General features: G+C 40.6%; 1 protein-coding gene across 3 annotated transcripts in view; it reads left to right on the top strand.

Moving 5' to 3' along the window:
- The window catches only part of man1a2 (mannosidase, alpha, class 1A, member 2), a 117,101-nt gene that overhangs the window by 36,684 nt on the left and 52,756 nt on the right, over positions 1-27,661 (top strand). For all 3 annotated transcript variants that reach the window (XM_051403607.1, XM_051403609.1, XM_051403608.1), the window contains exons 4-5: positions 3,885-3,981; positions 22,402-22,520. In XM_051403607.1, coding sequence (XP_051259567.1) covers positions 3,885-3,981; positions 22,402-22,520 — 216 coding nt within the window. The remainder of the gene's footprint in view (positions 1-3,884; positions 3,982-22,401; positions 22,521-27,661) is intronic.

Genomic DNA, 27,661 nt, shown 5'->3' with positions numbered 1-27,661 from the left:
TCCTTACTATGACACTAGTAGAGAAGTATATTTTTGAAAGTATGCATTATAAAGTATATATTTGTAGAAAGGATTACCGCGACTCCCAGCCTTACCAAGCAACTGCCACAGAAAAGATGATGAATCATGCAAAAGAACAGACTGTGTTTGTCTGTCTCTGTTACTTTGGAGAGTTGTCAGGGTTGAACAGGCTCCCTTCATCCTACACCACAAGCTGCTGGTTGTCGTCATGCTCCGCAGTCCCAGATGTAGTAATTCACAGTGGGTACTAACTGACAAGGGGACTAAGCACCACCAGGACTCACTGGGAGTAACAGCTGAGTGTGACAGAGAAGCCAGTGGGGCATACATTGAACATAAGGGAAGCAGGATGGGAACCTTTGACGTTATGTGGATGGAACATGCTTTATCAAAAGCCAAAAGCCCATTAAAACAAGTTGTGTTAGATCATTTCACAATAATTCAATGTTTAAGTTACCTTTATTTTCTTTAGTCAAGATATTTAAATTTCTTTTGCTAAGAATACCCACCTCAAAGTTCTATCTAGATCGTAATAGCTGTGAGTTGGCTTGTGGACGTTGTGGTTTGGGATACTTTATTTGGGTTGTCATGGCAACATGAAAATAAAATCCAAGCCACAGGGATTAGTCTTTTGAAATTTATGTTTTTGGAAAGTTCAACCTGCTGTATTGGTGTCAGATTTCAGATGAGTGTTTCTCCACTCATTAAGCGACCCATGAACCATCGCCTCATTTTCATTGCTTGTCTCAGGGTAACACTGTGATATCACTTAAATTTATGGCTTATTTCAAAGTGCTGAACAAGAAGATGCATCATTTAGCAGGATTTCATAATGGCTGTAAAACCATACAGAAGGCAATTAGCTAAAACAGAGTTGGGGGATAATTGTCTGTGATTTTAACTACTTGAGACCTTTGGCATTAAACAGACTTTTGATTCAGTGGTAAAATTAGAAATACTGATTGATGCAGGTTTATCTTTCCCTGTCAGAGATCACTAAAATGTTGGGTTTGGCTCTTACAGTATGTTTTTCTGTGTAGCCTTTGAGGACAATTTTGGAGTCCTTGCTGATGAGGGCCAGTTCTAATTGTGGACTGAACCAGCCGCTTTGGGCAAAGTAAGCCAATATTTCGCCTCCTTTCCTTGTGGCTCCCAAGATGCTGTGATGGCAAGAGGTAGCTGTCAGAATCAATCACAGAATTTTGTAGCTTAATGTCCAATTAGTATTCCAAGGTCCTTTAAATAAGCTGTTTGTCAACACTGTAAAGCACTCTGCACTGTTGCGCTTGTCCTTGGCATATGGGCCAATCAAAATTTGATGAAGCATCCAATCAACACAGATCACAGGGAGCCAGCCAATGTGTGTGTCCATGTCACAGTGTGTATTAACTTGATTTATAATCCTTGGTGTGGGCATGGAGTGCGTCATGGAAAGCCATGAGGCCAAGAACACAATGAAACTCCTGGCCCTTGTCTTTATTAGCTTGGCTGCCTGCCTGCTCCAAGGAGAGTGAGACTGAGGAGGATCTGTATACTCATCCTCACATGGCAAGCAGTTAGGCAGGCAGACATGCTGGCAGGTAGCACACATACCGACCAACTTGACCAGATGCAAATTCTCCACTTGTTCTACACTCCCCTCTCTTAGTACACTGAGTAAGTAATCCCCTTTGCCATTATCCATCCTTTGTAACAGTTAAGTAATCACTGTGTTTACAGGTGCCCCCACTCCAAATAGAGTCATACCAGCTTTTAAATACTGTTGTAACTAGTGTGCATGCAGATAACATAACAGGAATTTGAAAGTATATTTTTATTTTTGTATGTAATTTCTTAACTTAAAGGACCAGTGAGTAGGATTTAGTGGCATCTAGCAGTTAAGTTGCAGATTGCAACCAAATGAACACAGTTTTTAAAAGCTTTTAGGAGAAACTACGGTGGCCGTAGTCAGCGTTGGTTTGTCCGTTCTGGACTACTGTAGAAACATGGTGGTTCAACATTGTGGACTCCGTAGAGGACCCGCTCCCTCGTCTCATTCTAGGGAAACGAAAACACAACGATTGATATTTTTAGGTGATTATACACTAATGAAAACATACAATTCCATTGCTGCCAAAAGCGCATCCATCATTATTTATGTTCACTTTTGAGAGTTTCAAAAGTTCTGCAGGAGCTTCAGATGGATCCCCTTTCAGGACTATCAGGCATGAGAAGTAGTAGCCAAATAATGATAAAAATGGAGCTTTAATAAAAGAAAATGAACACAATAATAACAACCGTTTGATGCAAGATGCAGGGCATCAGCGCCAACTTAGTCATTTTCAAGGTCATCATAGAAAATGATGTGACCAGCTGACAGGAATGTAGAGATAGAAAGGCTGGCAGATGGACAGATAGGAAAGCTGCCACATAAACAGACAATATAGAGAGCGAATTCAACAGATGTCCATAGAACCAGACAGTGACTTGACACGACCACACTGACATGAAATGTACTTCTCCGAGGTCGTCGATGCCACTTGTGGAGGAGGAAAAAAGGTTTGAGATTGATAGAGAGCAGCAGTGCTTGGGTAAAAGCTGGCACTTTTTCCTTCCCCGGCTGTGTCATCTTCTCTGTTTGCCCTGGAGCGCCTCTTCTCAGCATCAGCCTCCATGTCAGGGCTCATCTCACAATCTATTGCTCTTTTTATCCTCACCCCCCCTCCCCGAGCCTATCTCTTTCAGCTTCCTTTCAAAGGTCATACGAAGAACAGAATCTTATTTTGTTCTATCCGGTTGACAAATGTTTACAGATACAAGGTGAGAGGAGAGAAAGTAATGCACTAAAGCAAAACACAAAGAGAGAGCCTCAAAAAGCTATCCTCTGTTTGTGTTAAATGTGTTTATTATCATTCCTACATTATATTTGTCGGTGCTGCTCTTCAAACCCTCAAAGTTGTGTGCGGGTGTGTGTGTGCGCGTGAGTGTACATGTGTGGGTGTGTGGAGCAACCTGCTGTTAAATGCTGTACATCACGCTGGGGACAAAACGATGAACTTTGATTCGCAGGCATCCTCTTCCAGATTAAAGTCTCTGGGGTCACACCCACCCTTCAGCCCTGCCAAACTGTTCTGTGTGTGTGTGTGGTGGGGTGAGGCAAAAAGTGTCTCATTTTATCTTACACTATCATGTGTATAAAAGATATGTAGCTTTTGATTGATTAATTGACTCATTATTGCTCTGCATTGATGGGCCCATGGATGTAAATGATATTTCTATGTTAAAGTAAATGTTAAATAGCTATACATTGGGAAAGCTGTCACTGATATAGTGATGGATATAGAGTAACATAGGTCTCCAAGTCCCTCCTTTTTGCTGTAAAACCAAAAAAATATTCTGGTATCTCGTTTCCACTTTATCCAGTCAGGAGAGAGAACTGAGAGGGGACTGCTAACTGCAAGAATGGACAGGAAGGTAGCCGAAATGCCGATTTCACTCACAGCACCTTTAAAATTGAAAGACCATGAAGGACAAAACCAAAGTAAAAGGGGTTTTTAATAGGAGAGGAAACCACATTTTTCTACCACCAACAAGGCTTAATGATTATTCCTAAATGCCTTTACTAGTTTTAGTGAAATCTTGACTAATTCCAGGGACAACAGCTGTTGTAACTGAAATCACATCATGTCAAAATTCTAATTAGATCAATGTAAAGTAAAATTATGATGCAGATTTAAACATCATTATCCACCCACCGTTACTGAACCATTATTTGGAGGTGCAGTCACATGAGTTGCAGGATTTGTTATCTCACGTCACTCTCTTGCCTCGACGCTTCACATCTTCTTAACGCGCTGTTTGTTGTCATTATTTTTTTTTTGCAGATGATGAAGCACGCATGGGACAGCTACAGACAGTACGGCTGGGGTCACAATGAGCTGAAGCCCCTCGCCAAGAAAGGACATTCCACAAATATCTTTGGTAAGCCAGACATACCACTCTCTCCTACTGCTGCTGTCGGTCCCCATTGGCAGTTTGCTCACACAGTTGTAAAATCACACATGGATGCATGCATGAATGCACACACACTCTGTCTTGCTCACACTCAGCACACACACACACACACACACACACACACACACACACACACACACACACACACACACACACACACACATCCTGTCTTTTCTCTTGTGGACAAGGTTATGTGATAATGCCTCAGGCAAGATGCATATCACTATAGAAAGAGTGTTTGCAAACAGAAGCACAAGATCACTGAAACCACCTGCAGAGGACACACGTCACTGAAATGCCAGATAAAAGAAGATCAGGATATGTATTTGAAGTACTGGTAATATTTCACCATATTTTATCCAGTATATAAATCAATGGAGCAGTTGTTTTTCACACAAGGATACTGTGTTAGCTCTTTATAAAATGTCCCTGTAGCACAATGTCAGCAACACTAATGCCCATAATTAAAATAATCACATTCTTGGGTTAACACTCTAATATTTAAATCTGAATAAATCTGTCACCCAGTAAAATGTTGTAATGTTACATTGTGGTTTTGCCAGTGGGAATAGAAACACTTTGGGTGATCTTTGTCAGGGTCCCATCACAAGGGAAATTCCTGTTTGTAGAGAGAAACTGCCACTGGCAGTGAGGTCAGTCCAACGCAGCCTCTCATTATCTGTGATTTGTGTTTTGGAGGCTGTTTTTTGGTATGCGCCTCTCCAGCTGCCATCTACAATAACATAGACACTAATTCTTCTGCTTACTTTGACCAACACCTATGACTTGATGTTGGGCTCAAAGTAAACATTTTTCACGGAAACACACATTTCACACATGAAAGTCTTTAAAACTAATAAACAAATAAATAATATACATAATATTAATAAATATGTATGGGAAATGCTAAATGGAAAAATGGACTGAATATCCTTTCGCTCGAGCACCCAAGTCAGACTCCATTTTATCAGTAAAAAGATCACTCCATTGTTTTTTGGCTATGGCATTGGAACAGCAAGGCGGAATAACCGCAGGTCAGGCTGTACACTTTTCCCCTGCAACGTGGAAGATTTTAGCCTACTATCGCAATTCTGATTTGGATACAGCCCTAGCGTAAACGTTGAACAGTGTATGTGTATTTGCACAACAAAAGCAGCTGGCAGTAACAGGCCAGGATATGCATCATTGTGCCAGCAAAAGCAGGGAAGAAGACTGCAAGCTAGTGAACATGGATGTAAACTGTACAGCTTTTAAAGTATTTAAAAAATTGGCTTTCAAAGGTTTTATGAGGAATAAAATGCACTTTAGAGCTGAAGCATACAAACAAGTAACACTGAATGTTAACATAACTTTTGTTCGTTTACATGAAACCTTCAATGGGTCCCTTTTAGGGTCCATATTGTTTCCTGAATAAACACAGTAAGTGGCACCAGAGAGACACACGCTGAAACTGGTGGACACAACACACACCAGCATTTTCCCCTTTTTTCCAGTGCAGATGTGACCAACACTCAAGAAAAGCAGCCTCTTTATTTTTAATAAACGAGTTGTTCATCTCCTTGGCCTACTCTGCCACTATACCTTCTTCTCTTCTCAGGCAGTGTCCTCTTCTGTGCTCTTGTAGCTGTCACAGTGCATGAATAAGGTGTAGAATTATCCAGATCTACACCCCATAGTTACAGATAATATAATAAACACTTCTTGAGCAACAGTTGGCTAGAATGACTGTGTGCTGCAGGCATTAGATGATTCCCGTCATGTCACTTACTGTGCGCTCACCTTTGCCTTTATATAGTCTTCTCTTCTCATGATTGAAAGAATTATTTTAACTTCCAAATGAAATGATATCAGTATGTAGATATCAACAGATGCATTGGTTATATATATGTAAATCCAAAGTCTGAAATATCAGTGCTGATGATCTCATATTAATTCCAAATCCCATATGGCTCTTTGCTTGGTCTTAATTATACATGTGAAGATGTTCCTTAGTGCTAGTTTATCTGAGTGCTCCTTGTGTGTTCCTCAGTTCTGCTTGTGTGTTTGTGCCTTAGGTTCGTGTGTGTGTGTGTGTGTGTGTGTGTGTGTGTGTGTGTGTGTGTGTGTGTGTGTGTGTGTGTGTGTGTGTGTGTGTGTGTGTGTGTGTGTGTGTGTGTGTTTTGTTTGTTTTTTGGTGTGTGTGTGTGTGTGTGTGTGTGTACATGCTTATGAGGCTTTTGTGTCAAATTGGAACGTTCCGTCTGGCAAATCGGCTGGAGGCTCCTCTGTTATTTTATGAGCTGCTGCTAAATGCTATATAGATGTTGTTTGTGTGTGTGTGTTTCCATTTGTTGTTGTCCTTGTGTGACTGTTCATCTGCAGCCTGTCTTTGTGTTTTTCTCAGTGTCTCTGTGTGTGTGTTTTCTCCTGCCTTCTTGTAATGGTTGACTCTGGGTATCTGCAGGTTATTAGTCACAGGGTGGTCAGTAAAACACGAGCAACTCACAAGGCAAAGAATCAGCCCCCACGCTCTTCACAAAACATACTTCCATTATTGATGAGGCGTATCCTGTCTTCCTACAGAACTTGCTATATTGAGTGTGAGTGTGTGTGTGTGTGTGTGAGTGTGTGTGTGTGTGTGTGTGTGTGTGTGTGTGTGTGTGTGTGTGTGTGTGTCTTGCAGAGTTGCACAGTCAAGAGAAAGCAATATATTGGAGTTGTGGCAGACCTGTGTTGCTGTCTTACTGTAACTATTAGGGGCATTGACAGCTTGTACCGAAGGGACACACACGCACAAAAGCGATGTGATTGGATGGAAACATGGATTACTGATTGACTGTGAATTGTGGATTTAAGTCACTTTGGATGTTTTGTCATTTAAAGTGAACCCTACTGCAATATACTTTGATGGTAAAGCCAATCTAACAACATAATCCTCCTTTTTTACTTGAGCTTTGAAACTGACCTCATGGGCTGACCACGCTGGCACAGAATTGTCCTGTGTCAGGCATTACTTATACACAGCAGTTTGCAAACAGTTTGCCTCTGTTAAAGAATGCCTTCCATGTAGTTGTTAAAAGAGACAAAGGGTAAAGCTGTGTGTGCTCGCTCCACCCTTACAGCTCAGCCTTAATCTGTCCAGAGAGAAGACGAGAGGCCAGAATGGTAACAAGAGGACTGGGGCTCTCATTGTGGCACCAGGCTCAGATAACCTTGAGTTCACTGCCTGGCCCTGTTTTGTCTCTTTTCTTTTTTCTTCTCCTCTGTGAGTGGGGCTGATTTTGAGTACAGATACAAACACAGCCTTTGTCTAGAGGGTAAGCAGTTCAAGCAAGGATAACGCATGGCCTTGTAAAGGAAACACGGTTCAAGCTGGGTTAAGAAAAGCAAGGTTCAAGAAGGGTCAGACACAGCCAGCAAACTACCTTACACACACACACCCTTAGAGTTAATGGCAAAGACTCCATGCTGACAAAGGTCCAGCAAAGACTGAGGCTCATTTTGAACTGAGGATGGTGTTTTGGGCTGCTGTAGAAACATGGCAGTTAAACATGGTGGACTCCATGGAAGAGGATCTGCTGCCTCTGGAGATAAAAAGTAAGGTAACAAAAACACAAAGATACCTATGAATATTCAATTTCATTTCTGCCAATAGATCCTCCTGAATGTTACACACTGGACCTTAAAGTCATTTTGGAGCTTCTTAAATGAAGTGATTTTCAGCCTTGCTTTGTTGTATATGATAGTAATTGGAACATCTATGGGTTGTGGACTGTCGTTCAGAAAAATTAAACAGTTTGAAGATGTCACTTTGGACACTGCAAAGTGGTGATGGCCATTTTTCACTCCTTTTTTACATTTAATAGTTAGACTAAACGAATCAATTCAGGAGAAAATAGTCATCAGACTAATTAAAATGTAATTACTAATTTAGAATGTTTGCTATAATAATAATAAACTGCACGTCTGAACTAACCACCACCACATACTCCCAGTTCCATGACTGCTTTTTGTGTCTTCTGGCTTTGATCGTAGTAACTCTGTTCTCAGCAGGTAGCCTGTTCAGTCAGATGATGGACGTCTCTATTCATCTCTCTCGTTACTCTGTCTGGCCCACACACACACATACACACACACATTAATAATACCCATGGGTAATTGCATGAGAAACATCAGCCAGAACTGATTCAGCCTTAAAGCATTTGACCCTCGTTGAGGTTGTGGGTCAGTTGAAGCATTGCGTCCACCAGCAGCTGAAGTGGTCTTGTTTATTGTAGATGGACAGTGCAAGCTCTGATCTTTAAACACACTCTTCATTGTTTGCGGGATAATGCCCTCAGGGGACGAAGGTCACTTTACACTGATCAGGACTTCAGTGTGAGTGTAATTCCACACTGCTGTCTCTCCATCCCTCTGTGACCAGAGCAGTTTACAAACCCAAGATTCATCCCATTTTCCCGCCTGAAGCGGTGTAGGTGAGATGAAATAAAGCATGAATCATCTTTTTAAGGTGGGAGAGGTGAGTTAGCATTTTTGCACCTCAGGATCCCTCGCCTCAGAGTCAATAGGTTTTTTGAATGAACATAAAATACATTACTACCAATCTGTGAAACTTTTACATGTCTTAAAAAAGGCAGTTGCTAACAAGTGACTAAATTAGACTACAGAGGTTGTCTGTGACAAACAGCTTGCCAAACACGGAGATCTACTTACTAGTCCTCACTAGCCCTGTCATGTTTATACTCGCACTCTTGCAAATTATTCTAACTCAAACTTTCAAACTTGTAGATTTTAATTATGTGATTTAATTACAAGTTTAGTGGTGGTGACATTAATTTCATGTGGCTGTGGTGTAGTTTATTTATAGTCTAACATCAGCTTTTTACTTTGCATTTACACAAAAATCATAAAATTGGAGTTAATTTGTGAAGATTATGTTTTGTTTGCCACAGAGCTTATTTTTTGTAATAATCCAAAATCCAATTGAAAAATCCCGCTGGCTTTTTGTGGAACCAGGGCAATGCTAACTTTAGAGTTGGGGTACAAAGATACGTCATCGGCCATAATTTCAATGATAGTAGAGAAAGAGGCTTGCTTAGTACTCTTGCAGGGAAGGCAGGGTTGTGTCTCAACAACTTATTATTTAGTTGTTGGACGATGACTTGAGGTTTTGATTAAGAAACATTTTTCAGCCAGCAATAGAGGATCAGGAGTATCCGTTTCCCAAGCTGCTCCTCTCAGTGGATTTCATTTGTGGCTTTGAGTGACCTTATTGGAGTCATTGTAGTGAATTTAATCTTGTCTGAACACGAGGGAATCCACTGGCGAGTCTGAGGCCTGCCCTGCCTGCTCGACCCAGTGACTGTTACTGCTTTATTGGTTTCCCCGAAAGCTTTCCGTCGGATGATTTTAATCTTAACTCGCAAGTGGAGAATCTCTCACTTCTCAACCACATGGCTTTCTCCCACAGGCAGTTTGACATGCTCACAGTAAATGATATCACAGACTGCCTCAGGCATGCAGTTGCTAGAGGCCTGCCAGGGTAGGAGGCGATGGAGATGATGCAAAGCTGGGAGGAGGTTTGGACATCTGCACTGGCTCATGCTTTGTCTTTTTTAAGATTACTTTGGTTGTTTGTGCATCATGTTGAGACAGAGACGGTCTGTCAGTTTAAACTGGGTCTCAAGAAATCTATGCATGCTTTTAAAAGGTGAAGGTCTTGTATCACTGCTTTGTAAACGTTTCAGAAATACTATTGCGTGGTTTAAATGTCCTATTTTCTTTTTGAACAACTCTTGTTGGTTCAGAGCAGAAATATTAGTTACCCATTATTGCCATTCTTTTTTAGGCAAGAATTGACCTCTTTTCTGGTGATGTGTTGCTCTGGTAATCAAAGAAGGCTGCCCAGTATAGATTCTGTTTGGAATAATGGCTTATCCAGAATCCCATAAAACCACAACACTAAAGCTAATGCTGCTTTGATGTCCAGCTTTTTTAATCAATAAACACTGAGTGTAATCTTCTGTAGAGCTATTGGATTGTCGGCCCTTCTTGCAATATCTCTGCAGGGTTCGTGTGCATACAGTGATAACCATGAAGTCAGAAGTCTGCTCTTACTCCCCCAAGCATCTAGGTCATGTCTTCACATGATTGGCTCCCAGGGCGAAACAGTGCATTACATCCTGGAAAAGGGTTGCATAGCAGCACCATGGCGATGCACCCATGGGTGAAGACCAATGAAACATAAATGACATATTCATGTGTAGCTATAGAGTTAGAGTAATGCAGAATAAAGGGTCCAAATATAGTGCCATAAACTAAGACCTACTATATATAAATATAAAATACTTTTGTAAATACATGGTCTTGTACCACCATATATTTACTGTGTGAACTGATCAGTGTGATAGACTGGTACATCTAATGCATGGTAAGTTCCAGTGTGGGATAGGTACTGGATACAAGAAATCAGTACAATTGAAGTACCCAATATATCACCAGATCTGGTTCGTGAAAATGAGTCTTGTATCCACTGGATGGTAGCCACATTGTGTTTCATTCTGACTAATTTAGTACAGAATGTGTATTGTTAGCATGTTCTCTGCTGCTTAGCTGGACAACATCCCAGCAGGGTGGACAGACCATGAAATCCCATGGTTTCCTTTTCTGTTCAGTCATGTCCCCACTGATTTCTGTGCCTCAGTTGTGTAGTGGTTGCATGGTCTGTTCGTAACCCTCCTTCCTCAGCTCTGCAAAAAGGCTGTTAAAGTGGTAATCAGGCCTAAGCATTTAGTCACTATTCTAAATGAAAGGGAATACACAATGTGCAAAAGTCTGAGCAAGGTGGAGTTGGATGGGAAGAGTCAATTCCTCTCAGTTATTATGTTGGAGGAAGGGAGGTAGTGAAAAAAAGCAAGAAGGAAAAAGTGAGGAAAAAAAATGGAGTCTGCAGAGACACTGAGGTGTTGATCTGCTTATTTGCAAATCGGCAGCACAGTGAAATTCTTAAAAGCTGAGATGCACCAGTGTCTCCAGCTCAAGTATATTAGTCCATAGTGAAATGAAGTGCTCACTGTGTGCACTGTCAGGATAGATTGATTGCAAGCCAAGATATTGAATAACCTGCAGACAGTAATCCTAAAGTACTTCTTCAGTGATTATCTCTAAGTTTATGAATACAGTATGCTGTCAGCTGGAGGCTTTCATCCAAAGCATCTTAATGCTCCATTAAAGTATACATTTTTTATTACGCTTCAATCCTGTAAGGACTAATCTCATAAATGGAGTTGAGAAAAATAGTACATAAAAGAAGTCACACACCGCAGTCGTATGATCTACATTTAAGACATTTGTGTGACATTCCTTTCACTGACCAGATCTACTGTGGCCATTTCACCTGACTTAACCAGAAAGCAGTTTGCTGTTGGTAGAAGTTTTTGTTTATTTGGATGCCACTGAACTAGAATTTGCCAGCTTGTATTTCTGTCTGCTCTGAGTGGCTCCAGTAGTTTTGTATACTATGAGTGCATTTATGTCCTTGATGTTTGCAAATAGAAATGGTAGGTTTTGGTCTACCATCTACCAAAATCTAGCATCTGATCTATTTAGGTTGAAGTGATTCTTTTCCCAATAACCTTCAGGGATGTTGGCTTAATGTAGCTTAACTCCACACCAGGAACATTTCCTAATCTCTTTAATATTCATAAGCTCATAGCCATAGCTCCCTCGTCAGCCCCCTGATTAAAATCACCCATTATACCAATGTACGTTTTTACAACTAATGCCAAAATTATGTTCCACTGGTTATTTCCCTCGTTGGATGAGATACAAAGTGACATGCTGCTAAACTGAAAACAATGACATGGTTGAAAGGACCACACATCAAGCACTTTGGCCTCTTTTTTTATTTCCTTCTCAGCCTGATGTGTATCCTTGGATGTCTTCATAGCTGTGGCAGTCGGAGGGGTGGAGTGGAATGATGAGGTTTCACTGATGATCACTTTAAAATGACTGCCTGAGGGCCAAAGCTGCTTTCTATATGAGAGAAGAAGGGCAAGAGAGGGAAGCAGAGATCATGGTTTGGGGATGGAGAAGACGAGAAGAAGAAGAAGTACAGTAGCTCACCTTGGTAAGGCTGTTAACAAGAGCTGGTATTAAATTTACCCTTTGTGGAACCCCGTCCATCTTAGTTAGCGTTGCTGAGCTTTCAAATCTTGCAGTGCACACATGGAGTTTACAGTGATAATGGTGCTGCTTTTGCTAGTCAGTATTTGTGGTGTTCTTTGCAAAAATGGTTCCTTGATTTCAGACAGTGGTAGACAAAAGCAGGCAACTCATTTGTGACAACAGCATTTATTGCATGACTGTCTGTACTGGAAGAGGGATCCCCCCTTTGTTGATCTTCCTGAAGTTTCTCTCTTTATTCCTGTTAAAGGAATTTTCTTTCTTTTTCTCCAAATATAGGGTCTAAGGATGATGTCATAACATGTAGAGATTGTGAAGCCCTTTAAGGCAATTGGCATACGTCAGATGTGATTTTGTGATTGATTTGTGATCATGGGCCATATATATAAGACTTGACGTGACTTGTATCTAGCTAGGTAATTATTGTTTTAATCTTTGGGAATTCCGTCCTGCTTGATTTGGTGACAGCTGTGGCTACTGGTAGTGGGCCTAACAGTAAGTGCGGGTCAATACTACAGGTACCAGGATTCAGGGGGGGCAGCAAAAAAGCCAGGCAATGGTTGGCCTATTTCCATCATTCTCTAAGTGATCTGATTTTACGCTGCTACACGGCATGAGTCTGAACGGCAGGGCATAGTGAAGAAGTTGGTTACCTCGTTGAGAAGTTGGAGGTGAGCAGCATGTTGCCTGCAGCTCTTTATCTACCAGCTTACTGTGGCTGCTCCTTCTTGGTCCATTACTCTCTGCAATATTTCAAACTGATCCACTGACAAAAAATGCCAAAAATCTGTCTTGTTTTCTCGATGGATTTTTCGTAACGGTCAGTGCTAATTACAGCAGCGTATTGCTTCCATTTTGTTTGATTCTGCCTCATGAATCCTGATTTAATGTTTTTGTTGTAAAAATTAAATTTGTTATAGAAAAATGATCATTCCCACACTATTCGTGAATCATATCGCAATGGCAGTCCGTCACAATAATTGTAATATGATGTATTTATTATATCATGCAGCCCTAATAGCAATATAAGTTATCACGTTAACATAAAAGGTTTTAAGTTCTGGTTGGAAACTACTATATCTCCAGTTTACTTTCTGCCAGGTGATCCAACAATGACAACCTTGCAAAAATGTCTTTAATAAGTATTTAATATGCATTTTAAAGCTACATACATAATATGGTATAGTGCAGGGTAATGACGTTACAGTGACTAAAGGATAAAAAGACTACAGGGCCCATGTAAAAAGTTAATATCCTCACTGGTTAATGGTCCATGTAAAAGATGCAACATTGTTTCTGTACTGCAGGTTACAGATGGTTAGCCCTAGTTTTATGATATGCTCAAGTTGTATAGAGCAGTAAATTCATATTAGTAAAAATAAATTCTAATTATTAATTCATTGCAGGGACAACTCTCTTGTCAGTATCTAGTACACCACATTGATCAAAACTCTGTAGCTAGGATTCATCAGGCATTGTTTCTCATAATGGAAGTTTTAACGAAGAGAATCTTTAAATGTGGCACACCCTTAGACAAATTAGGCTCATATCATCTGAAACGTACCCAAATGTGTTTCTTAGATTATTAGTCCTTTTTATGGTATATTTAATGTTATCAGGATCCTCTAAGCCCAGTTCAGATCTGATCAGTCAGCAGTAATTGGTATATCTCCAATTTGAATGTATGAGTACATTATTTCTAGCTTTGTAGGCATTGTTGGCACATTTAAAGTGCAAAAAGACACTGAGGAGAAAATTGAATTCTGCTCCCGACAAGACATACAATTTCCCTTCAGAATTCTTCGACTTGGCCCACCCTTACTCCCCTCTTTCCTTTCAGATTAAACTTTCAGCAGGGCTGCCGGTGCCAAATTGGACAGCAGGAAACAGGAGGATTTGCCTGCTGCTGAGTCCAGCAGGAATGTGCATAAGCCCTTCAAACAGAGTAGAAAAAGGGGGAAGTTTCATGAAAAACATTACCTTGTAAGTCCATACCCACAGGCTTTAGTGTTTTTTTTACTATATATGTGACCAGATGATGATAAAAACTGTGGAGGCTATAAAGTAGTGCCACTGAATAATTGGATGAGTTACTTTTCTGTTAGGGTTTCTATTAATATTGATATAACTAGCCAGGTTAGTGACTCAAGGGAGCTGGTGGCAGGGGAAAGCTGTGAAAAAGGAGGTCCCTTCATCACCTGGTTGGCCCTTCTACCTGCCATATATTTATGTCACCACTGTGTAAATTCAAGAAAGGGACTGGGTGACATTTATTTAATGCCGTGTTATGGTTTCCAAATGTGTTCCATATATAGATGTAAAGTGTTATCACAGTACATTATATTTTTACAATATGGATATACTGTATATCTTGATAGAACTGTATATATCCAATGTTGTTTAATTCAATGTGATATACTCATCATACAGTTTGGAAACACACATTAATAACATTGGTCGTAAATATTCTATAGCATTGTGGTTCAATAGCCACTGTGATTAAATATAATAAGGGAGAAGATAGTGACACAAACCAGATTGTGAGAGAGGCAGATGGAGAAGGAAAAAAGGAACATCGACAATGAAAGTGGCAAAGCACCAAATACCCGAGAGTGAACAGAGAGAGAGGAATTTGGGCCCAAACACAGAAAGCCAGAAACTTGAGAGTGATAGAAAGGAAACACAACACTGTGAAGAGAGGAAGACAGAGAAAATAGGCAGATTAAAGGTGAGGGTCAGCATGTAGAACATTAGATAAGAGGAAGTTGGGAAGTTATGACGATGTCAAGAGTACAACCTCAACTGACTGCTGGTATTCAATCAGCTTCACTCAAACAAATTGCATGTCATTTTAAATTAATTCGAACTTGACTTTTAGAAAGAAGTGACAGTTCTAGATGAAGAACACCTAATCAATCTACCCTTGCATTGTTTTATGGTTGTTGTTCAACATTTTCATATGTATTTGCCTCTGGTCAATGATGTAATCAAACTGAGTTCTGAATATGCCAGTCAGACGACCTGGTGTAGATAGAGTTTGATTTTGAAGGATTTGCTGACCTTCTCTGGCTAAGCTGGTGAGTGCATTAAACCCCACATCCTCTACTCCACACTGTCATCCATACTTTACACCTTGACCAACTTTCACTTCCCCCAAATGGCTTTGATCAGTTACTCTTTCTATTAATCTGTCAGCTACATAGACCCACTTTTAACAACTAGATATTTTAATCTAAGGAGACCCGGTAGATGTGAAGGAACACAAATTGGACATTTCAAAGACTAGATTGCAGTAACACACTGCACAAAAGGAAACAAGAAGGCAATTACTTCCCCAGTTACCAGCTCAAAGCCTGCACATTCTCTGTCACAGTTAGGCAGATGGATAATTTAGGTGGCTTTTTTGGTTTCTATTTCATGAAGAGGTAAGCGATGGAGTGCATGAGAACATATATATTATTTTCTGAATTTTACTTCCCCATTATCCTTGAAGGAGAATTTTGCCTTGAAGCAATAAATGATATTCAGTTGTTGGCAGTGTGAGGACCAAAGGAGAAAAAATCTAAAAAATACTGAAAATCCTGAAAATATGGAAAAATAGAGTATCGCAATGTTTTGTGAATCAATTCTCAAAAATACTATTTTTGAGAATTGATTTTTGTATTGAAACCCCAGAAGTGCTGGTAGCAGTGTTCAAACATAAACTGAGGGGTATGATGTTGAGTGTTCCAGGGACTGTGATGAATACAAAGACAGATCCCACTGTTTTAGTTGCATAAAAAACCTTTTTCTTACTTAGATTTTATGCATATGGTGGCATGTTCTTTATACTAAACTTAGATAAAAAATAATATATCACCCTGCTTAAAGTATCGCAATATATTAAAATGTCTTGAGTTGTAACCCCTGTATTTTTGATGCATCACCAGATTCTTGCCATTACACAGCCCTAATATATAAATACATACAGTTTGCAAATGTATTGTTATGGGATATTTTTCTTATTTTAAAAATTAGAGCTGCAACGATTAGTCGATTTATCGATAAGTTGTCTATTATTAATCGGCAATTATTTTGATAATCCAAGAATCGTAATTGTAATTGAGTCATCTTTTTATTATTGGATTTTAGATTCTCAAATGTGACAGTTTTCTGGTTTCTTTAGTCATCTGTGACCATAAACTGATTATCTTTGGGTTGTGGACAAAACAAGACATTTGAGGAAGCCACCTTGGGTTTTGGGAAACAGTAATCAACATTTTTCATCTTTTTTGACATTTTATGGGCCAAACTACTCTCAATTAATTAGGAAAATAGAAAAACAGTACTAGAACAATCTATTTGAACAGTTGTGATGAAGATAATAGTGCCACCAGGTTTATTCTAGCTGTGTATCAAGGTAGACTGTACAGTGAGCAACTATCCCTGTTGAAATCTTGTATAAATATTATAGGGATTTACCCACAGTCCACACAGCCTGTGGATTCATGCTGTGTGATTCGGTCTGATGCCAGCTTGGCCTGTAGCGCTGGCATTTAGTTGGACATATTGTGTATAATGTAGGTCTAAAAAATGTGGCACTGAAATTCACAACTCACTTAAGGTATTCCATTGATGCTTCAGCTCTCCATTTTACATACATGGAAACCAGTAACTTCATTCAAACCTGTGACACATGTAACTTGTGTAGCTACATGTGTCACAGGTTTGAATGAAGTTACTGGTTTCCTTTTCTTTGGACAGACAAGGGAATACCATAAAATGACTCTACAGTAAAACCAGTGCAGACTGAGGCCCTTTGGCACCAGGCCTGGAGACAGGCATTCGGGCTGGGGTTTAGGCAGAGAGCTCATGTTGAGCGGAAAGCCCAATCTGACCAGCAACGCTCTGAGGCAGAAAACAGAACACAGCAGATGTTTCAGTCTGGTGCCAAATAAGTTGGTAACCAGTTGTCCACTGCCAGCCAGACTGGTCTGAATTGGCCTGGGGCGGCTTTGTTTATCGCCACTAGGCTCATTACGAAACAGGCTGAAATTCCAGGGTGGACCTGGAGCAACAGAGGAGGAGGAGATGAGGTCGAAGCCTGCAATACAATTTTAAGCAGATTATGTATCAGGCTGTGACAGTGAGTGTAACTACTGTAGGATCTGACGAAGGCTGACATGGTGGAACAAAAGCTCTAAGGTTGGGACTGAATACAAAACAACATGGTAATCTTCACTTTTTAGATATACTTTTTAGGAAATATTTCCATGATTACTTATCATGACGTACTAATGCTAGTTAATCTTTTAAGTTTTTTTTTATTTAAAGCCCAAGTGACAAATCAAATGTTTGTTATCGTCACCTGATTTGGCTTTCTTACAGATACCTAAACATTTATGTAATGTAGATAAAATAGGCTTTTGTGGACCGGCTGAATTTTGTCATAGTTAAGTGAAGTTCTTGGAACGCTGCTTTCAGCGACTTTTTCCACGAAGTCCATGAAGCATCGGAAACTGCCATGTTTAAACAATGAACTTTACCCGTTGGTGGAGAAGCATGACAGCTGAACGAGAGATGCAGAATACCTTGCATCCAGTATACAGTATGTTTTACATCACTGTTACCAGTCCCAGCTATAAAGTTTAAAGGGCCATTTCACCATAATTCCAAATAAGTGCATCTTTTCTTACTTATTCTGCTTGTCTTTACAATTAAAATTGTGTTACAATGAGACAATGTAGGCAGAAGAAAGAGGAGCAAATGTGGATAGGCACAGGGCATTAGAATGAGCTCAACAGTAAAGACTAGAGACTGAATAGGATGAAGGAGGAGGGCGAAGGCAAAATCAGAGAGGCTGCTTGCAAGATGTGAAGTGAAAGCGAGAGAGGGAGTCCTAAAAAAATGCAACAACTCTGGAGCTCAGTCCAACTCCGTGTTTTTGTCAAGTAGAAGATTCACCTCCTTGCTAGCTTCTGAATCTGACCCTAGAGAAACACACACACACACACAGACAGACACTACCCATGTACATCCACACACCATTCCCCAAAAACAAAATCATGTGATGTGCATAGACTAAACATACATACACAGCCATCTTCTCTGACCCCTCTACCCCGCCGTCCGACAGACACCTGAGCTCTCCATCATCTCCCACTCTCCCCGAGCTGACAGTTTACAAGACGGAGAGAACGGAGACTGAATAATGACATCACGTTTTCCTGCCTCGTGTGAATTCATGCCAGAGAGCTCTGAAACCTGTCGTCTAATGAAACTGGCACAGTGAGAGAGATTGTTTGAGAGAGAGAGAGAGAGAGAGAGAGAGAGAGAGAGAGAGAGAGAGAGAGAGGGGGGGGGGAGAGAGAGAGAGAGAGAGAGAGAGAGAGAGAGAGAGAGATTAATAGATGGAGAGAGGAAGGTTGGAGTGTGAGAGAGTTCAGTTGAGGCAGGGTGTGTTCTGTGAATTAAATGTGAATTAGGAAAAGGGGCGTACATGTATCTTATGTTTAGAGAGGAAGAGAGTTAGATTGAGTAAGAGTGTTTAAGTTGAGAGGGTCTGTGTGTCTGCACGAGGCTGCCGCGATAATTCCCCAAATAAATAAACCTCATCCTGGCCAATTTGTCTCAGATAAGCAGTGCTTGGCAACCCTAAATCCACCTTTTGGAAGTGCCAATTCAGCTTCATTTGATGCAGCTGGCGTTGTATGAAAGGCTGCACAGCACTCAGATGCAGGGAGGATGGTGCAGACCGACTGCAACGGACAGTGTCGTGTTGACAAGAATGACAGTGAAACAATAAAAGCTCGGATATGAGGACCGGCGACAGGTAAAGGCAGGGTCGAGCCAGATTAACAGGGGGAAAGAAGGAGATTTAGCAGGCGGAAAATGCTCAGCGAAAGGGAATTTAATTGGCGACAGAAAGGCACCCACTGCAGGGCAAAAGGAGTATTTGTTCATCGGGGTTTGAACGGAGGGATCACAGAAAGATTAGAAAAACACAGCGAGATGGTGATGAATTGGAACAAACAGATGGTTAGGTAGAAGAAGAAGGAGGGGCCGATGAAAAGATGGAGGGTGTGATGGAGCAGAAAGGAGATGGAGGGGGGAGACTGCTCAGGTGTGATCACAAGGTTAGATCCAAACATGAAAGTGAGCTGAACTTCTCAAGGTTGGGAAAACATACCCCGCTTAAAAGTCAGAGAAACATAAGTAAACTGCCAATTTAAATCCTCTTTTGCTTTGAAGTTTCAGCTGAAGTTACAAATTTGGATAAATGTAATAAATCAGAACCAAGTTTCAGTGGATATGTTAGGAGTTGTTTCCATGATTACTTATCATGACATACTAATGCTAGTTAATCGTTTGAAAGCAACGTTTTTTTTTATTTAAAGCCCAACTGACATATCAAATGTTTGGTATTGTCACCTGATTTGGCTTTCTTACAGATACCTAAAAATTGACATGATGTAGAAAAAATAGGCGAGAACTTTCCTCTTCCACACACCAGTAGGCAATAAGTCTGCTACTACTAATAAAAATTATTAATATTGATAGTCAGCCCCATTTTGTTGTCAACTTCCATAGGCACTCACATCCGTTGTGTTGTGACTTTTGGATTTGTGTGTTGCAGCTCGCTGATACCTGCCTGCTGGCAAGAATGTATGAATAGAGTTAATAGAAGGGATAAGGTCTACACCTATTTTAGAATGGGAAACATGGCTCAATTACACAATGACAGTGTCACATTTCTAATGGATTCATAGCCGTGATTGTGATTATTTACTGTAGTGTATCATCATTGTGAACACACAACATCCAGGAGCTGTTACACAAAACCTTGACATCAAAAGAAAATTCTCTGACTCAAGAACTTTGACAGGCCTCTATCTTTGCCTCAGTGGTGTCACATTGCTGTGACTGCCTAAAGCGTACCTATGGGTGATGAAAGTGACAGAAGGGAGGAGGATGGGGGTTGTGCGGTGCAGCAGAGGGGCTCTGCTCCACCAACAGTCGGGCCAATCTGTCAAGATCCGGCAGGCGGCCAGGGCATCTTGCTATCAGCCCTGCCTGCCCGACTGCAGTGTATTTTTAGAGTGATTTAGAGGTTCCCGTCTATAATGATAATAACACTGCAGCTCCTGCATGAAGCCAGACGCTCTCCTTTTGAATGGAGTCGTAGATAAGAAGGGATGGTGGGAGGCTCGGGAATTCCAGCAGCACACGCTGTAGCTGATATGAAATGAGGAAGGATTTAAAGGGCAGTGCCACTGACTTTTACCACCGAAATACGTTGTGAATGTATACGTGCATTGAACTGAAGCGAATACAGCGAGCAGCAGTGAAGGGAGATCAAGATGATCTGATGAGATCTTGGAACACCTTGCTGCATTGTTTTACAGGTTAATAGGAGATTTAGTGTAGTTGTTTTGTTTTATGTGAAGGGAAGTGATGATGATGATGATGATTGCGAAATCAACCTCACAATTGTCTACATAATAAATGTTGTGCTAATGCCTTACTAGCATGATAATTATATTAATACAACTAATGCAACTTTATTTATGTAGCACCTTTTAAAAAAAAAGGAGTTTAGAAAGTGCTTTGACAGACGAAGCAAAAATAGGATAGTCAGAAGGAACCGAAGGGACACTAAGGCCAAACGAAAGCAAGACATAGCAATTAGAAAACATTGTAATTAAATATAAATGAATACAAAAATAAGAGAGAATAAAATCCATAATACTAAAAAGACAACATCACATAAAAGCAAGTCTATAAAAAAGGTTTTGAAGAATTGATGTAAAAGAAGTCTCTGATTCTGAGAGCCTTATCTCCTCAGGCAGGTTGTTCCAAAGCCCCTCAGCCTTGACAGCAAAAGCATGGTCACCTTTAGATGTAAGCGTCGACTTTGGAAGAGCCTGGCAGCACATCTTTCTATGATCTTTGTACATTTGTCAGACAAAGTTTTGCTCCATCATAAACATTATCACGCTGTTAGCAGAGTGCTGTAGTACAACACAACATTCACAGCGGCTGCTAGTCAGAGCTGATTGTCACAACATCTGCAGTAATAAGATCTAGTATCTCTTTTTAATTATCAATCTCATTAGCATAACTGTATATATCATGGTAACAACGTTATCTGCTGCAGTAGTGATAACTCTAATGTGATTTCTTATCTCTGTTGCAAGAAATTGACCTAATTGTGTCCGTTATAGACTACTCTAATTCAGGGAATGCAGATTGGCTGAGGCACAAGATTGTTAGAATTCCTAGTCACAGTTGCAGGTTGAAAGAGGTCATAGATCATATAATGGGTGTTCAAAACTGAATTTTAATGTTGATCCAAGAGTTGACTAACATACAAGCTATATGCTGCTTCGCATTCATATAGTTGCATAAAGACACATAAACAGCCCTGTGTTGCATATTATTGATATGATAATAATATAGTATATACAGTGTATATTTTTAACTTTTTTTGTGATGGGGAAGTCAATGTTCTGTATATTTTGTCCTCTGGTGTCTGAGTGGATGGAGATATTGATTAACTAATTTTCAGGGGGAGCTGTCCTCCCTCTTGTTCACCCACTTTCTGTCTATAACCATGTACCAATATTTCTTTCTGGTTTTCGCCACAAACTGACACTGCTCACTGTCTTTCCCATATTTTGTACAGCCAGAGTCGAAGGGGAAGAATTGTATACAAGAGTGGAAGAATAAGAAATAGGAGGAGAGTGAGTGTGTAAGAAGAACACGAACAAGATGATTGTTAGAGAAGGGCCTGAACAGACTGATCTACAGTATGTGATCAGTGTCCATCTGGTCCCCTCATGTCACAGCACATCATGCTGGTTTCATTGCTTGGAAGAATTGACTTTACTCCAAGTTAACATATCGATGTATTCTCTCAGTGGTTGTCCTCACGACAAGTACTGGGAACAACTTCCATGTCTTTCAAATGGAGTCGCTTCTGTGCATTGGTGTGTTTCTGATGGACGTGCATCTAATTCCAAGTTTTAATTGCATATATTAAGATTCATCTGAGTAATTTCTTATTTTTCAATGCATCAAATGTCTTACTTTCTCCTTGACAAATTAGGCCCATTGTGTTTTGTGATTAGTTTTCCACTCATAATTCCCAGAGGTTCAGAGGTTTAGATGAAACAAATTGGTTAGTGCGTGACCGGACAAATGAATCTAATATTCTTATTTGTTTTACAATGTGTCTTGTTGCAGGAAATTCCCAACTAGGGGCAACCATTGTGGATGCCTTAGACACGCTCTACATCATGGGTCTGCACGAGGAGTTCAAGGACGGCCAGGAGTGGGTCGAACAGAATCTGGACTTCGGTGTGGTGTGTACCCACTTTCCTTTTATACACATTAACATGTATGGAAGAGTAGTGCTCAGGAATTCTTTAAATTTGAGGTTCTGCTGATGGTCCAAATGCTGTATCTCTCTACTCTGGCCAAACTTCACTAGACTTTGGAAGAGGGCAGAGACTCACGTTTGAATAAATCTCACTTGAGTGGCTACTTGAACCTCAATTAAAGATAGAATGCTTGCACAGTTAGATTACCTGCTCTTGGTGAGAAAACACACTCAGGAGAACGACCTCAGGAATCATAAAAAATACATTTTCTCATCAAGGTCAATAGCCAAATGCTTAATTTGGCCACTCACTTTTATAGTGTACCTTCTCTGATGACTGGAAAATCAGCACTGAGTATTCAATGGGAGAGAAATAATCATGCAAAAGAAACTAACGGTTTATGCAATTTAAATTCAGTTGATACAGTTTTCTTGACATTGTTTTGAACATGCCACACAGCATGCTCTCTCTCCTCTCACACTCCTCTGTTAACAGCCTCCTCTTTTCCTTCTCTCGTTCTCTCCCATTACAAGCTTCCTTCTCCTTTCTTTCACCTGTCAGTCACTTCTGTCCACCCTCTTTTCCTTTGTGTTATTTTTTTAACTGTGATCCCTGCATATTCTTACGACCCGTCTTCATCCTACCTTACCTTTTTATTGTTCATTTTTTGTCTTTCCTGTTTTGTCTTTGTCACCCTTTCTCTCCGTTTTCTTTACAACCTCTTTGTAGTCAGCTGTTTATTGTCTTCAGTTTCCCCTCTTTCATTGCAGTCAATTATTATCTGTCCCTCTATCCCTCATCTGCCATGTCTAGCACTACGGATGCACCATAATTATCGGGGCCGATAAATTATCGTCTGATAATGGGAAATGTACATTATTATGCATTATTCTGATAATTCAATTATAGCTGATAAATTACTGACAATAATTTAGTTGTAATTATTATGCAAAACGTTTGATAGGCTCATGGCCTGTGAAATCCAAAGTATGTTGGTGCTGAAGATTTGAAGTCTCAGAGCTGTTTTTGTTGTATAGTGATGTCACTTTAAGTTGGTTAGGTCAGCGCTATGGAATCTGAAATCATCCATCTTACCCTCAGGTTTGCATATGGTACAGGTCATGAATTTATTTTTAAAATACAAAAATGTCGGCCATGACAAACAGATAATTATTGGTTATCTGCTGGGAAAAAAATCCACATTGTGGTTACCTTACTCACACCTAACCAGCTTCTTCTCATGTATGTCCACTGTTAGCTCTACTACCTCCTCTGTCTTACATATCTCATTATCCTTTATTTGCATTCCTCTTGTTTTTTTCTCTTCTCTCTGCTTTCCCCTTGGAGCTGTTCCTCCTTTTTCTGTTTTTCAGATCTGCCCCCAAATCATTTTCGTGCATGCCTTCTCTCCTCTCCCTCCTCTTTTTTTTAACTTTCTGCCATGTCTGCCGCTTGTTGTCCCCTACTGGGAATCACGGGCAGCTGGGTGGCGAGGGGATCACGTCTGACACTTGAGGGCTATTACCTCGAATCACTGTGGTGGCAGTGGAAGAGGGATACTGAGAGGAACTGGTGATGGAGAACGGGGGGGGAGGCTTAGATTGAGGACGAGGGAGAAATTTGGTCTGGAGAGATGGAGGGTAGAGAAGGATGAAGAGGCATCAGGGATGAAGAGAGAGGGGGGCAAAGCAAGAAAGAGGAATCCTAGTGAAGATAAGTCGGACTGAGGAGGTAGGAGTTTTGATGGATAGACCACGAAAGAGATGGAGATCAGCAGTGAAGAAAGATTGAGGGGTGTACAAATAAGCTGTGGATGCCCAAAAGACAATTTGGGAAAGGGATAGGTGAAAGAAAGGGAGAGGGGTCACTACTAGGGGTGGGTAAAAATATCGATTCATCAATGCATTGCAATATATTTTTTCCCAATTCAATATCGATTCATTAAATCCTCTGAATTAATTCAAGCCCCTGGCCAGTGGGGGTGCGGTGAGCAACACCTTTGTGTGATTTGTGTTGTGTGGACGGAGGCCGCACTCAACCACACAACAACAACATGGCAACCTAAGCAGGTAGCAGCAGTGTTAAACCAGCGCCTTCAACTTTAAAAGCAGACGTTTAGACTCATTTTATATTCCAGTGTAAACCCGGAACACAGGAAATACACAAAAGGTAGTGTGTAAGCTGTGCCAGGCTGTACTAAAATACTGCAATAACACAACAAATTTGCGCAACCACTTAAGCCGACACCATGCAGATGTTCTGCAGCAACCCGCGGCTAAACCTGTGGATTCAAAACAGACGCAACTCGACAGACCCTTCCTTTGCAAACTGCCGCCAAACTCTGCCCGCGCACAGAAGATAACGGAGTCTGTGGCTGTCTTCATATATAAGGACCTACGACTGTATAGTGTCGTGGAAAACGTGGGTTTTAAGAAGATGGTCTACACACTCGAACCACGATACGCCATACCGACACGCAAACACATGGTGGATGTCGCCGTCCTGAAGCTGTACACAGAGGTAAAGACAGCGGTTTTGGAGTCGTTGAAGTCGGCAATTATTTTAAAATTATCAACAGTTACTCTAATGAATTATTTTTGTAATTCTACTTATTACTGAATCGATATCGAAGCATTTAAATCAATATCGAATCGAATTGATATCGAATTGTGACCTAAAGAATCAAAATCGAATCGTATCGTGAGGTTCTTAACAATACCCAGCCCCAGTCACTACAGACTAGGAGGACTCACCTGCTAGCTTGCCACCCAACCAAGTGAGGCATTGGAGGCACCAGAAACAAGTGGAACGGTGTCAGCTGTACAAGGGTCTGACTTTTCGCTACACTTCGTCCCTACACACATCCTCAGAACCCTCACCAGAACTATCATTTCTAGAGAAAGTTTTCAAAATAATGGCAGATCTGGAGCCACAATATAAAATTCCAAGTGGCAAAGCAAACTAAGCCACTTTATTAGGTACAGATGTACAATGTAATATAATCTATTTCAACAGCAAGTCTACTTTTATGATGCTTATAATGTTTGTTTTTGACACCAATTATATATTTTGGCATTGAGGTCATATTTATTGGTGAGATAGAGCACAATAGAGGGTAAAATTTTAATCAGATAAAGTGCATTAGGGGATGATATTTATGGAAATTAACACATTCACCTGACAGTGGCACCATTTGAATTCATTAAATAGAAGTGTTCAAGGGAAAACGTGCACAGTGTTATCCAAAATACCTGCAGGAATATGTCTAACAAATGCAATAACAGTGACAGGAATATGAGACAATGAAAAAAAATTGCACGTGTTTGAATTGAGTAATAAGAATCAGAGGCAGGAGAGCAGAGGAGAAGCCCTTTGGTTACACAGGAGGGGAATGGAGAGAAGACAGGGAGGCGAAGACAAGAGAGGATGCGACTTGAAGCTCCTGTTAACGAGCGAGAGGAGGAGGGAGGTGTGTTGCCATGTTTTCATTAACGGCTTAGTTTGATGCTCTTATACCTGCATGCATTAGGCAAATGATTCAGGCATTAGCTTCCAGCTACTGTAACATTTTTGAAAGGTTAAGCTAGCTCATACCGAATCTTAGCAATATGGCCATGGCATTACTCTGGCTTCTGCTCAGGCTTTTACAAAACAGGTAATTCCTCGGCTCATAGGGAGCAATACTTTTCAAGCCTGCAGTGGCCTGGCAGCATAATTGGCTGCAAAAGTGTTATTAAGCTTGGCCCTTGTGAAAATCAAAGATTTGTTCAACCTAAGGTGCAGCCATACCTAGCCTCTCTAGTCAGAGCTCTGAGGCAGGAGTAAGGGCACAGTCTGAATTTCCATTTTAGAGATTAAAGACATCACTCTTAGTCGAGTTTAATCTCTCACCTGTGCATTTCCTCAGCTTAACTGCTTTGTGTGTGTGTTGTGTGTGTGTGTGTGTGTGTGTGTGTGTGTGTGTGTGTGTGTGTGTGTCATTTCTGTTAGAGCCAGTTTGACCTTTTATTGTAAGGACGTGTTTGCCCTTTTTCGCTTTATCAATTTATGTCTTAAAGGTCCAGTGTGTAACATCTAGGATCATCTATTGGATTAATACTCATAGGTATGTTTTCATCAGAGTATAATCACCTGAAAATAAGAATTGTTGTATTTTCGTTACCTTAGAATGAGCCATTTTTATCTTTTTAGCTGTTATCATAGCTTTGGCCATCAGCCTATCATCATATTTTACTCACCTCAATTGCTAAAGTCTGTGAACACATCAACATTTCTCCGACAAAGACTGGTGGGACAAGAAAGATGATCAGGTCTTCCGTACAGTGCAGTACAGTGAAAAGCTATATGATCCTCTAAGTTTGTGTCTCTGTGTGTGTGCTTGTGCACATGATTACACTTAACTCGATCTCACAAAAGTGCAAAAAAGTGCACATCATCTAGTATTATGTGCGTGTCAAATAGTCCTTTCTTTAAATCATACATTTATAGCCCTCATATGCTTTTAACAAATGTATGCACATTTTTAGTGTGTGTATCACACCGTCCCTCCACCCCTTCTCAATTCAGCCACCCACCTGCCACGACCAGCTCTGCCACTAATGAATGATTAAATAGCTGCCATGTCAGGTTGAGCCAAGCAGTGAGTCATTGTTGGAGTCTCCAGTGTCCTGGTGGGGCCCCCGCACTGCAGCTTGCCCTCAGATGATGGATGTGTCGGCGTGAGGTCTGCATCCATCGGCAGGCTCAAAGATCCACCAAATTAATGGACTCCGTTAACTGACGCATTAATAACCCTGGTTAAATTGAGGATTTGATCAGAGACGACACGGCAGAGATGGAGAGATAAATTAATGCTAGCTGTCAAAGAGTACGTTTCAGCCCAGTCTGATTAACCAGATTTAATTATAGAGGAGCAAGGGTTCCAATTCTTTTTATTGCATTTTACATGGTGAAAACGTCAGCACTTAAGTGTTAAATGTGACACTGTTTTTTTAGACATGAAGAGATGCACATATCTACCACAGTCTATTGGAGAGGCAAAAATATTGCCCCATAAGTTACATTCTGCTGCTTATTTTTCATGACAATGCAGAGCTTTCAAGGTCCTCCATGGTGAAAGCTGT

The sequence above is a fragment of the Dicentrarchus labrax genome, unplaced genomic scaffold (assembly GCF_905237075.1).
Source record: "Dicentrarchus labrax unplaced genomic scaffold, dlabrax2021, whole genome shotgun sequence".
In the NCBI taxonomy this organism is placed as follows: domain Eukaryota; kingdom Metazoa; phylum Chordata; class Actinopteri; family Moronidae; genus Dicentrarchus; species Dicentrarchus labrax.
Note: the sequence above shows the minus strand (reverse complement) of the source record. Positions and strands in the feature narration are given on the sequence as shown.